Source organism: Podarcis vaucheri (assembly GCF_965113315.1).
Source record: "Podarcis vaucheri genome assembly, chromosome: 1".
NCBI lineage: Eukaryota > Metazoa > Chordata > Lepidosauria > Squamata > Lacertidae > Podarcis > Podarcis vaucheri.
This window is the reverse complement of record NC_138759.1, coordinates 24,350,715-24,366,394: the sequence shown is the minus strand read 5'-3', so window position 1 is coordinate 24,366,394 and position 15,680 is coordinate 24,350,715. Positions and strand designations below refer to the sequence as shown.

The following is a 15,680-nucleotide window of genomic DNA, read 5'->3' as shown; positions in this document are numbered from 1 at the left end:
TACATCAGCAAAACAAAACCTGCTGTAACAGCATCTCCCCCCCCCCCCGTTTTCTATCCAGACAAAGAAGTGAGTCATTTCAGTATTTCTTTTTTATCTCTATGTTCTCAGTATTATGACATCCTACAAATTCTGCAAGCTGATAAGGACATATTGGGCTGTGAGGGAGGCTGGTTAAAAAGATTTTGCAAACGTATAGACATGCATATCCAGGGAATCCTCCATATATAGGGGCAGGGGGCATTAATAAGCTCATTTTTGGGTGGTCCTGTTTTGCTTCCAACGTAGCTTTTCTTGGAAATATCCTCAAATAGTTCTTGAAATATATATTTTTAAAACTTTACTAGACTGCTGTGCCTTGCTGGGATACAGAACATTTTCACTGTGACCTAGTAGCAACCATGAGACCTATTCCTAAAGACAAATTGGAAGCAGTTGTGCGAACAACCTATCTGATGAAAACGGCACATGGAGCACCAATTCACATTGGTAACCCTGGTCAGTGCATAAGAAAAAAAAATGTAATTAAAATATCTGTATTTGTGTGTGAAAGAGAGACAGAGACGTATCATAGGCTGCTAATGTGTTTCTCTAGGGAAACGTACTTCCCATCCAGGCTTAGTTTTGGGATGACTTTATACACAAATACAGGAATAGCCTAAGTGAACTTCACATTGACACCTAATGTAAGACTTGGGCCCAATTTACACAATATATTTAAAGTTGTATAATCCACTTTAAACAGTCAAGGCTTCCCCCAAAGAATCACGGGAAGTGTGATTTGTTAAAGGTTCTTGAGAGTTGTTAGGAGACCCCATTTTCCTCTCAGAGCTACAGTTTCCAGAGTTGTTTAACAGAATTCCCTGGGAATTATGGGAATTGTAGCTCTGTAAGGGGAATGGGATCTTCCAGCAACATTCAGCCAACCACACCCTTAAGAAAGTATGTCCACGAACAGGACATAAGGCTGCCATACTGTAATTCAGTGGGACTTACTTCTGAGTAGACATGTATAGGATCGCTTCATTTATTGCTGTTTTATAACAGCAGGCTGATGTCCTTGGGTTTTCCTTTAGCTCTCCCACAATATTCATATGATTTTATCGTGTTTGGGATTACAGGTTTTTTAGGAATCCAAGACCTTTCCAATCCAGACTATGGTGATGCGGTACAGGCTCAACCTGGGGATATTCCAGTCTTTTGGGCCTGTGGGGTTACAGGTGCAGAAGCTGTCAGCAATTGCAGTATGTATAAATAATGAAGATTTTTTAGAATTTCTCCTATAGTATAGAAAATTGATACCTTTTCTACCAAATTTAAATAAAAACTCAGCCAGAAAAACCTGACAGATTTGTTTCCAGTGTGGGTCCATATACTGTTCTATTAAGCCTGACCTAAACTTGGAAATTGCCTTTCCAAAAAAAAAGCTATCACCCTCTACCACAACTCCAACCTTGTCAGGATGCTGCCACAGACATTAAAAGAAAAGACTATTGGCTACTGTCAAATTTTCTGCCAAATATTATGTTATTCATCTCACTGCCTTCTATTTAGCATAAGTTGCATAACTTATGTAACTTAGATTCATTTCATTGTAAACATCAAAACAATGCTTAAAAAGTCATTTATTGAGTAATGTATTTTTTCATGAATATTCATTCATAATATTCACTTGATTTTTTCCCTTTCCTGACTGCAGACAAACAAGCAAAGTACTACAAATTCTGCTTCAATTTCAATTTCCAATGAACATCCGTACTTTCCAAAGACTTCCAAAATTGTTTCTCAGCTCCTGTACAGGGACCATACTTAAATGTGGGGTCTGTCTCCTGACTGGAGGTACAGCCAGACAACTCTGCCTTTCAGGTTAAGATAGGGAACCCCCAGAGGTGAGCAGTTCAAGCCTTTGCTTGTGATGCTACTGCTGCCCTTGTTTATTTTTATAGGGTTGCCATGTTCCGAAGGGCACAAACCCAGACACCCCTCCCATCAGGACACCCCCCCTCATCTCTGACGTTTGCCCCCTGCCTGCTGCTAACCCCTTCCTCACCCACCTGCTCTCCCCCTCCTTTCCTCCCCCCTGTTAGGGTTGCCATATTGACAGACCCTTCACACGAAGGCTCCCACTTGCTGGTGCCGGGGGCGATTCCTGGCCACTGAGCGGACTCCACTATGGGCTCCACCTCTCCCTTTCAGGCCTTTGGCCTCCAAATGGCCACCGGCAAGGTCTTATCCAGGATCAGGCCTGGGCAGGGAGGTTCGTTGCTCCGCGGCCTCTCCGGTTCTGCCAGGGCCTTCCCCTTTGACATGGCTTAAACAGCAGTATCCAACATATTTTTATTGCTGCATGGGTGAGTCCAAAGAAGAGAGTTTTTAGAGATCTGTCCTCCGCCTATTTGTCTTTTTCAGAGTCTCCGCTTGCTTTTACCCATGCTCCTGGTTGCATGTTTATTACTGACCTGAAAGTTGAGGATGCCGCAGCGGGTGATGGTAAAGATGTCCCTGAAGTCTATCGTATTTGTCAGAATCCTTTGCATTACAGCATCACGTCGTCAGCAGCTGTGCGAAAAATCAGATGTCTGGAAGACATGGTAGGAGTAGACCCAGGTAGACGCATTCTTATTGAAAAACTTTATTGTAGAGATTGGTCTGCAGCACATTTTCCTGCATCAACTCTTGTCAAAGGGAAGATTGAGACGCTAAAGGGGCGCTCTGTTCCTGATAATATGCATATGCCCATTTCCGTGTCATGAGCCCCATAGAGAAATCATGGAGGGTAATGGAAGTTTTGTGAGGAGGAAGCAGGGCTGGGAAAGGACAGGGAGTTGGAACCTGAGGACCCAAGAGAGGGCTTGATGGAGATGAGAGAGATGAAATCAATAAATGTCTAAGCTAGAAGAGGGGGCCAGTGATCAAGAGAGTCAGGAGCTGGATCCTGAGGAAGGTTCAAGGGCCACCTCCACTCCTGTCACTAAGGAGTCTCCTCCAGGAAAGCTACTGGAGAGTAAGTTGGAGCCAGCACCTCCAGCATCAAGGATGCAGAGACACTAGGCCCCACCCACTTGCAAAAGTGCCTGTTAGGTTGCCCAGAGCAAAGACGCCTGCCATTTGCCATGCTAAAGCTTGTGCTTGCCCCTCTCTTCAAAAGGAAGAGAAAGGGGGCTGGATTTTTGGTTGGGTCATGAACACTTAGCCATGCAATTCATCTGCTGCCTCTTTAACCCTTGCCTTGCCTATGTGTCACTCATGTTTATGCGTTGAAAAATTTAACAGAAACAGAAGGAAGCCAATGCTAATAACTCCTGCAAAAACTGAAGCATTCAATATATACCTATTCTTATTCTTTTCTTATCATTAATTCATCTGCTGCCCATCAGACCGGGTTGCCCCAGCCACATTGGGCAGCTTCCAACAAATTAAACACATTAAGCCCAGGAAAACATCAAACATTGAAAACTTCCTAATACAGAGATGCCTTCAAACATCTTCTAAAAGTCAGATAGTTGTTTATTTCCTTCCGACATCTGATGGGAGGGCATTCCACAGGGCATGGTTAACCTCTGTATTGCATCATAGGCAAGAAGAAAGAGCTGCAAAGCAGCGCTGAGTTTTTAATTCTGGTGCCTTGGTTCTGTGAGATAGTGCAGTGGATATTGTGGAAACCTGTTGAGGATCAGCATTGTGCTCAGATTAGGCCTTGCTTGAAATGTGCAGGTGAATTCTCTGATAGTTATCTAAATGTTAATATGTTACTAGCAAGGCATAACACTCAGGGATGATTTCACTTGAAAAGTTGTTTTATCTGCCTTTAGGGGACAGAGGTGTGACTCATCTGCTTACTCAAGATGAACTCCTGAAGGCATGTCTGTCCATTTCCCATGCCCAGTCTGTGCTGATTACTACTGGATTCCCTACCCACTTCAAGTATGAGCCGCCTGAAGAGAACGATGGGCCTCCAGGGGCTATTGCAATGGCAGCTATGTTGAAGGCCTTGGGGAAGAACGTAGCTATCGTAACTGATCAAAGAGCTCTGAATCTGAATGAAAAGATCATCAAGGAAGCCGTTGAACAAGGTACGGCATGGCCATTGTAAAAATAACTTGATTATGTGTTCAGTTACAGATAGGTAGCCGTGTTGGTCTGCCATAGTCAAAATAAAAAAAAATCCTTCCAGTAGCACCTTAAAGACCAACTAAGTTAGTTCTTGGTATGAGCTTTCGTGTGCATGCACACTTCTTCAGATACACTGAAACAGAAGTTGCCAGATCCTTCTATATAGTGAGAAGGTGGGGAGGGGTATTACTCAGAAGGGTGGTGGGAATGGGAGATTGGCAGATAGCTGAGATGAGCCTGTTGACGACTCTTAATGACTGCAATAGGTCTTACAGGAGAAGGCAAGGGGTGAGAAGGTGAAAAATGGCTTAGTCATGTATAATGAGATAAGAATCCAATGTCTCTGTTCAGACCAGGTCTCTCCATGGTTTTAAGTTTGGTAATGAGTTGCAATTCAGCAGCTTCTCTTTCCAGTCTATTTCTGAAATTCCTTTGTAGTAAAACAGCTACTTTGAGATCTTGTAAAGAATGTCCTGGGAGATTGAAGTGTTCTCCTACTGGTTTCTCTGTTTTGTGATTCTTGATGTCAGATTTATTTTTTGTTTTGTGATTCTTGATGTCTTACGCCAAAGAATAAACGGACATAAATCTGACATCAAGGTCCATGCTTCCCAAACCACTGAGCAGCTGATAAAATGTTATAATTGCAAGGAAATAATGCAATTATTTTGGGACGCGGGTGGCGCTGTGGGTTAAACCACAGAGCCTAGGACTTGCCAATCAGAAGGTCGGCGGTTCGAATCCCCGCGATGGGGTGAGCTCCCGTTGCTCAGTCCCAGCTCCTGCCAACCTAGCAGTTCGAAAGCACGTCAAAGTGCAAGTAGATAAATAGGTACCGCTCCAGTGGGAAGGTAAACGGTGTTTCTTTGCGCTGCTCTGGTTCGCCAGAAGCGGCTTAGTCATGCTGGCCACATGACCCGGAAGCTGTACGCTGGCTTCCTCGGCCAATAAAGCAAGATGAGCGCCGCAGCCCCAGAGTCGGTCACAACTGGACAGGGGTCCCTTTACCTTTACTCTAATGCAATTATTGCATGAGCCTTACTGTCTTTTTATCCTCCACTGAATATATTATGTTTCTGTTATATTCTAGGGATACTGGAGACACCGGTCCCTATAATTAGCTATCACAGTGATTCTGTGGATTCAGCTTTGCTGTTTTTGTGTGAAGATGGAAATCCAGAAAAGCCTAGGTATGTTCCTTAAAAAAGCAAAGGAGTAAGCAAACTGAGGAAGACACAACTGTTTATCTCATGGCAGTCTTTAAGCCCTCTTACTAGTAAAGAGTGAAGGGTGAGAATAAAGACCTGATGGGGGAAAGTGGCAGAAGCTGTTTACCAGTGGAATTATAATAGCCAGTTTCCTGAGGAATAATACAGAATAGTACAAGGAGATATATGTGAATGGAGGGATTGCAGGAGGGTAGGGGCAAGAGATAGTGGCATTCGCCTGACATGGGGGCTGTACAAGAACAAAGAAAAAGAGCAGAAGTAAATCTATTAGATCTGAATCGTAGAACTGCTCCTCATAATATAATTTCTCCCCCGTTAACTAGATTTAATCACCTGATAGCAATTGAACGTACTGGGATGGCTGCTGATGGCAATTATTATAATGCAAGAAAAATTAATATTAAGCATTTAGTGGATCCCATTGATGAACTCTTTCTAGCTGCACAAAATATCCCAGGAATTACTACAACAGGTAAGTGTGGTGCCATTTTTGTTCAATAACCTAAAGGATGTACTACTATTATTACATGCTAGTGAAAACCATAAAGGTTGATGTCTGTTATTCCAGTTTGTTTGCCGTGTAAAACTTTGCAGAAGTAGAATGACCGATGACGGTTCAGGACTGAATTTCAAGATGGATAAAGAGTTGGTCAGGAAATAGCTACTTGGTCAGGAAATAGCTACTTTGAATTCAAGACCCAATGAGCTTCCTGTTGGACTTTGCGGACCTCTGTCTATGATCACTGGGAAATCCTGGGGGAGGGGTGAAGTGATACAAGGCTGGAGATGGGCAAATATCCCAATCTTCAGAAGGAGTGAAAATGATGATCTGGGAGGTTGCAGATCTCTAGCACAGGTTAGAAAGGCAGTAATGTTGTTCTGTAAGATGAAAAGCCCTTTGATTATATTGAATGGTCATTTTATATCAAAAGCTTTTAATAATGGGATAACCTTTGGGAAATGGGTCCAAGCTGCATACTCAAAACAGGTTTAGTAAGCTTGCTCAAATCCTAAAGTGAAATAAAATGATTAATGGACTTACAGTACCTACTTTTAATTTGACAAAGTTGCATTTATTTGTTTTATACGCAAATATATTGATCTGGATTTTTATTTTTTCCCCAAAATGTACCTGATGTACTCTTGGTTGACCATTACAGCCCCCAATAAATCATGGTCCATGTTGGAATCCATGTTGATTAAGACAGATGTTGACTTTCACTTTGGTCAAATGAAATGTAGGTCTATATTGATTAACTGTTGAATCCTTAATTGGCTATTACTATATTGCCTCCTATTGCTAGAGAAGAAACATTACTTTAACATGACCATTTTAGAAAAAAAAGAGGAAATGACATTTTAAATACTCTGTTAACAATTCTAAATGAAGAACTGTTCAGCAGATGAAGTGCATTGAGAAGCGTTGAGATGTCCTTTAGCAGGAAAATGATTAGAGCTGTTAACAAGAAAATGATCAAACTCAATGCCTGCATCCCTCCTCTCTGTGTAACGAACTTGACCACAATTCTAAACAATTAGTTTAGCAGCAAAAGTTTAGCAGAAAAGCATATAGATAAAATAGCAGTTGGGATTTTTGACCGATAATTGTTAGGGCAAATGAGGACAAGGAAACAGGCATAAAACATCCGAATAAAATACAAGATTAAACACAGATAATGGGTGGATAAAAAACTAATAATTAGAACAGATAAGAGCTAAAAACCAACAAAGACACGCAGTTAAAACAACTGTAAGAGCATAAGAACTAAAAGACTCGCAGATAAGACAACTATAAGAGGCTGCAGAGTAGAAGCCTCTTAAATAGAAGACACTCACAACGTTAAAAACTGCTGTGCAAATATGGTTAAAACAGACAATTAAAACAATATACAATACTAAATTTAGAAACAATGTACAGCAATAAACTGTCTCAGGGAGTTGACTCAGAATCACCCATGGAACCGTGTTTGGGGCTTTTCATGCCAGACTATTTTGAGTTGGGCGATGGTCTGCGCCTACAGATCTGTAGACAGAATCTGGCGACCATCCAGGTCATCTTCTGATCTTTGCCCAACAGCAAAAGGTCAAATTTTTGCTTTTGCGGGAGGTCGGCAAGCCTCACCAGTAGGGGATCCATGATCTTACTACGTGCCTCTTTATAAAAGGGACATCTAAAGAACAAGTGTTCTGGGCTTCCTATCTCTTCCAATGGACAGGTGCAAAGTCTCTGAGCATATGGGACCCTTCTAAAGGCTCCATCCAGGACCGGCAAAGGAAGAGCCGAGCTTCTGGCGAGTGTAAAGGCCCTTCGTGCATCCCTAGATACGAGAAAGAAGAGATTTGCTGCCGGTGCGGCTATATAGCTCTCGATTTCTCCAATTCTATAGTTGGGGCACCTTGCACAGTCCTGCTGTCTCTTGGTGTCTAATATTCTTTGCTTTTGCCTGGTCCAAACCCAGACTTAGAAGGGCTTGAGGGGCAAAACCCAATTTCCGGAGGGTGTTCAGGACTGCAGTCTGCCAGCCCGACTGGAATTGGTCACAGAGGATCAATGGGGCTATCCCTCGGGGGAGCAGGTTCAATGTCAGCCATTTGTAAACTGATGTTAGGCAGATGCTAGCCTCCACTCTCATCATCCCCGTTTCCAATCTAACCCATGCGTTTGATACACATCTGCGGACTTGGAGGAGAGCTCTAAGAAGTCTGGATTGAACTCTCTCAAGTGGGGAGAAAGCAGAGGAAGGCCGGCCCAAAAAGGGACCATAGAGGAGTTGTGCCAAAGTTTTGGCCTTGTATAATTTTAGAGCTGCGGGGATAAAGAAGCCTCCTTGTGCTCTGAAGAATTTAAGGATACAATTTGCGTTTTTTTCCGCTGAACTCCCGATGGAGTTTATGTGTAGTTTGTTGGTTCCTGAGGCCTGTACCACCATTCCTAGATACATGTAGTTTGTGACCTGTTCTAATTTATGGCCTGGGAGTTCCCAGCTTCTAAGCTTTAGTTTTTCCCCAAAAGCTAGTATCTTGGTCTTTTGATAGTTGATTTTGAGGCATTCAGAGTCGCAGTATGCTGCGAGCTTTCTTAGTGCTCTTTTGAGTCCAATGGGGGTTCTAGATAGAATTACCGCATCATCGGCATATAGCAGGACCGAAATATGCCGATTTGCAAGCTTCGGCGGGTGGAGTTCTGAGTCATTGAGTGCAGATACTAAGTTATTTAGATAGAAATTAAATAGTAGAGGGGCCAATAGGCACCCTTGCCTGACTCCTTTGAAGGTTTTTATTGGGTCTGTTAGGTGTTCTAGGCGGCTGCACCTGACTCTAAGAGCCGTGTTTGCATGCAGTGCCTGAATTAGGAGCAGGTGCCTTCTATCTATATAGGTACCCTGTAGTCTGTCCCAGAGTCTGGTTCTGGAGACTGTATCAAAGGCTGCTTTTAGGTCAACGAAGGCAGCGTATAGTGAGGCCTGCCCTCCTGATTTGTATTTGTCGATGAGATGTTGTAACGTTAGGCAGTGATCTATCGTGGACCTTCCGGGTCTGAAGCCTGCTTGTTCTATTGCCAGGATATCTTCATTCTCTAGCCACTCTGTAAACTTATTAAGGAGGTGCTTTGAGTAGAGTTTACTAATCACACTCAATAAGCTAATCGGCCTATAATTCGCTGGGTCCCCTTTGTTGCCCTTTTTATAGATTGGGACTATTATGGCTGTTCCCCATTCCCTTGGGTTGCGGCCAGTGTCATCTGTGTAAGTGAAGAGGGTGGCTAAGAAAGGTGCCCACCAACCCGCCTGTCCTTTTATCATTTCTGGTGTAATGCCGTCTGAGCCTGGGGCTTTGGCCGTTTTCAGTTGGTTTATATATGATTTCACTTCAGTTATTGAAACTGGAGGCCATTTAGCCAGTTGTTCTATATTATAATTCCGTAGTGGAGGTTCAGCGTCCTCGTACAAAGATTGGAAGAATGAGACCCAAAGGCTAGGGGGAATTTGTGAGGTTAAGGGGGGAAATAGCTTTATGGGTGTCAGAAGCTACCAGTTTCCAGAATAGTGTCTGATCTTTTGCTTTTGCCGCACTAATTAATTCTAGCCAGCATTTTCTGATATAGGCATTCTTTTGGTGGAGTATTAGGTCTTTATACTCTTTTTTTAGGGCACGGACAGCAAGATAGGCTTGGTGTCTGACAGAAGTTTTGGCTGTCAGGGCAGCTTTGTAAGCATTTTGCAGAGCTTTCTTTGCCGCAAAGCAGGTGTAATCAAACCAGGGTTTATTTGATGTTTTTGGTTTAGTTGGCCTTTTTTCTGTGGTATTAAAAAGATAGGGTTTCAATTGTTGGAGCAGGCTCTCATACTTGGAAACTGGGTCCTCAGGCCTAGGATTATCCCCAAAGTCAGTTAAAATTGTACGGAGTTTTTCAGAGGTTAGAATCTTCTTCAGTTTGGAGTCAAGTGCAGGGGTCCATTTGACTTGGCAGCCAGGTCGCTCTAATGTGGTGATCTCTGCAGGGTATACTGTTCTCAGGAAGGGTGACTCGTTTAACGGAGACACCTGGAGGTGCAAAGGGAAATGGTCCCCCTCTGTGAATGGGATCACTTTTAAATTCACTATTTTTGTTAGCAATTCGCTGTCCGCCAACATATAATCAATTGTGCTGGATCTTACCCCAGACATGAATGTATATTCCCCGGGGATGTCGCCCCTGGTGCAACCATTTAGGATATGAAGACTTAGCTTCCTAGAGTATTTGAGGAGGCAGGCTCCAGCAAAATTTGAATGTTGATCCTTTGACTGCCTTGGTAGTTGTAAAACCTCCGGGCCCAAATCGTCAGGGTACCCTATTTTTTGCCTGTATTTGGTTTGTAAACTGGGGTCATCAGGACCTAGCCTTGCGTTTAGGTCGCCCACCAGCAGGACCTTTGCTCCCGGATAATATATGCCAGGATTAACAATTTACCAATAATTTAAATTTTCCTTGATAATTTGATGTTAAATTAGTTTAAGCATTGCTGTGTTTTTAACTTTGTATTCATGGATTTCATGTAGTTGTTGTTCAATGCTTTTAGTTTTATAATAAAAGTTGTATGTTAAATAAGAATTGAACCACCTAGCTATTAAAAAACAACAATACACCCAACCCTCCACTAAAGTAACATTGTATGCTTCATTAACGGTTTATACTGTATTTATAAATAAGTATGATATTTCACCATACCTTGTCAATTTTAATTTAGGCATTGGGGATGGAGGAAATGAACTGGGAATGGGAAAAGTGAAAGAAGCTGTAAAGAAGTACATTAAAAATGGAGATGTTATAGCTTGTAACGTGGACGCTGATTTTACAGTTGTTGCAGGTAAGTGACGAACGGGCCAAATGTAGATATGAAATACATGGAACAGAGGGCATTATTAAACAAATGCATCTGATCTGTGCAAGTCACTTGCACAATGTGACTTACCTGCCTCACTCAACCTGCATGTGCCCAACAACACCCCCCACACACCCCCCACAATTTTCTGGCTGCTTCACTACTGGCATCATTATTATTATTATTATTATTATTATTTGCATTGAGATGCCAAGATGAAATTTTGCAGGTAGCTTATCATCATCATCATCATCATCATCATCTCTTGATTCTTCCATAGAAGAGAGTTAGGCACCAAGACAACAATAATAATAACAACAATAAATTTTATTTATACCCTGCCCTCCCCAGCCAAGACCGGGCTCAGGGTGGCTTACACCAGGTATAAAAACAATTGATTAAAATACAACTTGAAAACAAGATTAAAATGCAACATTAAAATGCAGCCTCATTTCAGTAGAAACTCAAATCAAAAACTTTTTTGGGGATGAAAACGTCAAATCTTCACCAAGACCAACTACCCAGACTGGTCCTACATGGGCCAGAAAAAAGCCAGGGAAGTCCCCAAATAGGTGTTCCATCACAGAAGGAGAAAAAAAAAAGGAAAGTTGGGGAGGGAATCAAGTTGATTCCAAGCCAAAGGCCAGGTGGAACAACTCTGTCTTACAGGCCCTGCGGAAAGAAATCAGATCCTGCAGAGACCTAACAGTGAGGGAATGCTTCTCCTTTTTAAATTTCCTTCTATCATGTAGGTGTCAACGGCATTAAATTCAGCTGGACACTGAGATCCAGCGCTGAAGGCCTTCTGGCGGTTCCCTCATTGCGAGAAGTGAGGTTACAGGGAACCAGACACAGGGCCTTCTCGGTAGTGGCACCATGTAGAATGCCCTCCCTTCAGATGTGAAGGAAATAAGCAGCTATCCTATTTTTAAAAGACATCTGAAGGCAGCCCTGTTTAGGGAAGTTTTTAATATTTAATGCTGTATTGTTTTTAACACTTGATTGGGAGCTGCCCAGAGTGGGTGGGGTATAAATATATTATGGACCATAGGTTTATAGGTTGTTCGGTTGATACCTTGTTTGAACACCTTACAGACATTCAAAACTTGTGCGTTCTATTTAATAGTATTTTCCCCCCTTTTTTAAGGGGTTTCCAACTGGGGAGGCTATGCTGTCGCTTGCGCCCTATATATCCTCAACACCTGTGAAATACATGACCGCTATCTGAGGAAAGCTGTGGGATTTCCTAGGTCATCTGCCAAAATGAAATGGTCATCAGCACTTCCATCTGTGGCCAAGGTATTCTCTTTGAAGAAGATAGTCCAAAAAGATTGTATTAGGATATTCACATCTAGGCCTCATTTTCTGATATGTAGAAGTCATCACTGTTGTAGCTGTGGGAAAAGAGCTGTGCCCATTAAGTGCTTAAGGGACAAAGACATAAGTCCCCCTCTTCCAGTGTGGCTAAATACCGTGCTGCTGTATGCAAAATTCTCCAGAAACTAATTTCAGAAAATTAGAATGTTGTTTTCTATTGCTAGTGTTCTGTATATACAATCACTAGTAATTTTATTATTATAGTATTTTGTTTTGTTTGGTGTTGTTTTATATATTTGTACAAATTTTCTTCTTTAAACACTAGTCATTGGCCAAAGAGATTGCTTTATTCTCTCTAAATAGCCTGATATTAATATGAGACTAAAAACATTTTCATTTTTTGCTCCCAAAAATGACTGCCTGCATTTAATAGCAACAAATAACATTGGTTGGTTCATTTTTAAAGGGTCTCACAGCAGATAAGGTTGTAGGAAACCAAAGGCCATCTAATGTTCTTTGTCCAAAAGACAAACAACAACCCATTCATCATCCTTCAATCTACCTGTACAAGCTATAACCCTGTGTTCTCTTATAAGAGAGAAAGTGCGGTACCTGAATTACCTTACCTAAAGACCATATAGCAATACATGACTCAAGTGAAGCTGTACAGTAGAATAATAATAATCAAGCAAAAGTAAAAGTCCACTAGTCCGTTTGACCTAGGTGAAATTTCCTTCTGCACTCCCAAATAAGGCAACTACACAAACTCCAGACTTAAGTAAAACCAAACCCAGGAAATGTAATGCAGAGTGGCTTCATACATTGAACAATTCAACATTTGTGAGGGACAACACTTTCCAGCCATCAGAATTTAAATCTAACTATATCCTTCAAAGATTTGTCCACCTAAGCTGAGCCTCTCATGAACTTTTGCTCCCCAGTTTTCTGCTTCTAATAATTAAGAATCATCATCTGATTTCCAGCTGTTAATCCGAATTGCTCATTCACTCTGGAGAACATGCCAGCTCCTGAAATTCTATTACTATATAATTTTAAAAGCATAGTTTAGGTGTTATTTCTTTTGCACTGAGACCCAAGCCCCTGCCTGGGCAAATGGACAGAAGCAACTCCTTCACAGATCCCTTTAATGGGATACCCTATTTCTGGAGGGGAAAGCAAGGAGAAGAGCTGGGTGTCAGGGACTGGCGTGGGCTGTTTAAATCCCCTGGGAGTGGACCTGAGGGAAGCCTGATGGTTCCCTCAGGCATGCCTCCCGAGGAGTCCCGCCCTCTGTGCCAGCCTGCCATTGGCCAATTCGGCAGGATGGTGTGGAGCTGGATTTCAAGCCGGGAGCGCATGCCGAAGCTCATGCTTCAGCAAGACTAGCCCTGGTGTCCCAACCCTGCATCATTGATGGGAAGGAGGTGCTGGCCCTCAGAAGCCAGTGTGGTGTAGTGGTTAAGAGTGGTGGACTCGTAATCTGGTGAACCGGGTTCGCTTCTCCTCCACATGCAGCTGCTAAGGCTAGTTACACTTCTCTGAAGTCTCTCAGCCTCACTCACCTCACAGAGTGTTTGTTGTGGGGGAGGAAGGGAAAGGAGATTGTTAGCTGCTTTGAGACTCCTTAAGGGGAATGAAAGGCAGGATATCAAGCCCAAGAAGGTAAGCAATCTTCTCAAAGGAGTTTTTGAGAGGTTGGCTTACCATATTGACCTTTCCTTCTTCCCTTTCCTTTCCTTTCCTTTCCTTTCCTAACCTATCCTATATGTACTGAACTCTACATGTGATGATGTTCAGCATGACTGAATTCTCAAAGGTGTCAGTAGAAACTGATAGTCTTGCATAATCTCAAAAGACAGCAAACAGACCACGCCAGAGTTTTATCTCACGATGTACGTCTCTGATCTGTCTATTGGTTGTGTGAGAAGTAGTTTTCAAAAACCAATGGGTGGAATATCTTGAATGGTTTAGCATGGCCTTGTTGAACAGTTTCTGAATAACAGCTGTACTGACAATAATATCTCACTTTTTTGTGCAGGAAGAAAAGTTGCTGAACATATTACAGCGACTCGAAGTACGCAGTGGGAAAACTGCTAGTCTGGAAATGGAAGTAGATGGGCTGCCATTCTACGACATTCATTCAGCTATGCTTGAGAAGCTGCTGGAGGAAACTCTGAAGTAACTCTACCCAACAAGATGCTGATTTTTATTTTATTTCTAATAGTGATATATAAATATTTTAATAACTAAAATAAATAAATAAAGATATGTAGACTTTTCAAAAAGAAGAAAAAGACTGATAAAAAGATGACCTTCTCGGGGTCCCTTCCAACTCTATTATTCTGTGATTCTGTTCAGCTATCTATTTTTCTCTGCATTTCAGAGTGATAAAGCAAACACACTTGCCTCATTCAGACATAATGCTGAACACAGTTTAGCATTATGTCCAAACCCAAACAAACTGTGTTAAGTCCGAACTATGAAACTAGCCAGCTTCAAATCTTGGTTTATTAAGCTGGTTTGTTTCAATAGCACCTAGTTAAGGTTGACCATACCTTAGGCTTCCAGTATGATGCCAAAATGGAGGCGGAAGCTTCTGATCTCCTCTTCCTTGTAGCTGTGCTGGAGGCAAGGAATGGGGAAAACACAGGCTCAGTAGGGATGGAGGAGAAATTCAATTCAGTTCACAGTAAAACTCACTGAATTCACACTGTCCACAGCAGTACACAAATCATCCTTCAAAATTTGCACTTCTCTGAATTTTGCAATGCAGTTTCACAACCAAGTAATGTGTACAAAAATACATGTAATAGGGTGATGTGTGGATAAAAATGCTTTCTGTATATTGGTGATAATACAGCACAGAAAAATGCATTTTCATACGGAAAAGTGCATTTTATGATAAATTTGCACTGAAATGCTGGTGAATTTTCATGAGGACACTTAGAAAAAAAATCTCAAGCTGATGCAGAAATGTGGAGAGCTGAATTTAAGATTGGAAAAATGAGACAACGTTTAAACATCAGAATTTGTGTAAATGTTTCTTAATGGTCTGTATCTATGGATATTGGGCAGTCTAGGACCTCCAATGTTACTGGTTTGTTTATCCTTGTGGAATGTTTAGTCTAGTAGAAATATTACTGCCATCTTCAACAGATGTTTGCCCTGACCCAGAATTTTTTCTGAGTGACGATACGGTCATTACTTTAAAAGTTGCTTCATTTGCCTTAATGGTTGCTACAAGTCAGACATTTATTTTTTTAAAAGACGAATGTGATCTCTTACCATGAATTTACAATAAACTAATCTTACAATGAATTATTGCGACAGTGTTTGTTGTTTCCAGCACAATCTTGTTTATGTTGTTACAATCTTTTCCTTAATATAAATGTGAACAGGCCGTTCACAATGACAGTGAATTTCTATGCAGATGGGGAAATATTTTTACCAAGACATCCCCAAGGCTGCTATTGTTTCTCATTGTGTCTCTATTTTGAAGTGTCACACCCTTCGCCCATTAGAGAAGCAGCCAGTGTGTCCCTATGTCTATTTGAGGTGTTTCTAATATTTCCTTAAAGATAATTATTATTGTAATAATATTGGGAAGAGGAAAGTGTATTCCTGAGCATTAGGAATGCACTTGGGACTGAACCTTTTT

At 41.7% G+C, this 15,680-nt stretch overlaps 1 protein-coding gene across 2 annotated transcripts in view; it reads left to right on the top strand.

Moving 5' to 3' along the window:
* DGLUCY (D-glutamate cyclase) overlaps positions 1-15,340 on the top strand; it is a 35,567-nt gene extending 20,227 nt beyond the window's left edge. Inside the window, exons 5-14 of one of the 2 annotated variants that reach the window (XR_014222064.1) lie at positions 348-498; positions 1,122-1,244; positions 2,410-2,607; positions 3,813-4,073; positions 5,204-5,303; positions 5,666-5,814; positions 10,571-10,690; positions 11,853-12,004; positions 13,820-13,914; positions 14,061-14,274. Coding sequence is in view for 1 of the 2 variants with exons in the window: in XM_082233061.1 (XP_082089187.1) it covers positions 348-498; positions 1,122-1,244; positions 2,410-2,607; positions 3,813-4,073; positions 5,204-5,303; positions 5,666-5,814; positions 10,571-10,690; positions 11,853-12,004; positions 14,061-14,204 (1,398 nt within the window). In the remaining variant the exon portion in view is untranslated. Of the gene's footprint in view, positions 1-347; positions 499-1,121; positions 1,245-2,409; positions 2,608-3,812; positions 4,074-5,203; positions 5,304-5,665; positions 5,815-10,570; positions 10,691-11,852; positions 12,005-13,819; positions 13,915-14,060 lie in introns of both variants that reach the window. The other variant, XM_082233061.1, reaches the window with a different exon arrangement.
* The last annotated feature ends 340 nt before the right edge of the window (positions 15,341-15,680 follow it).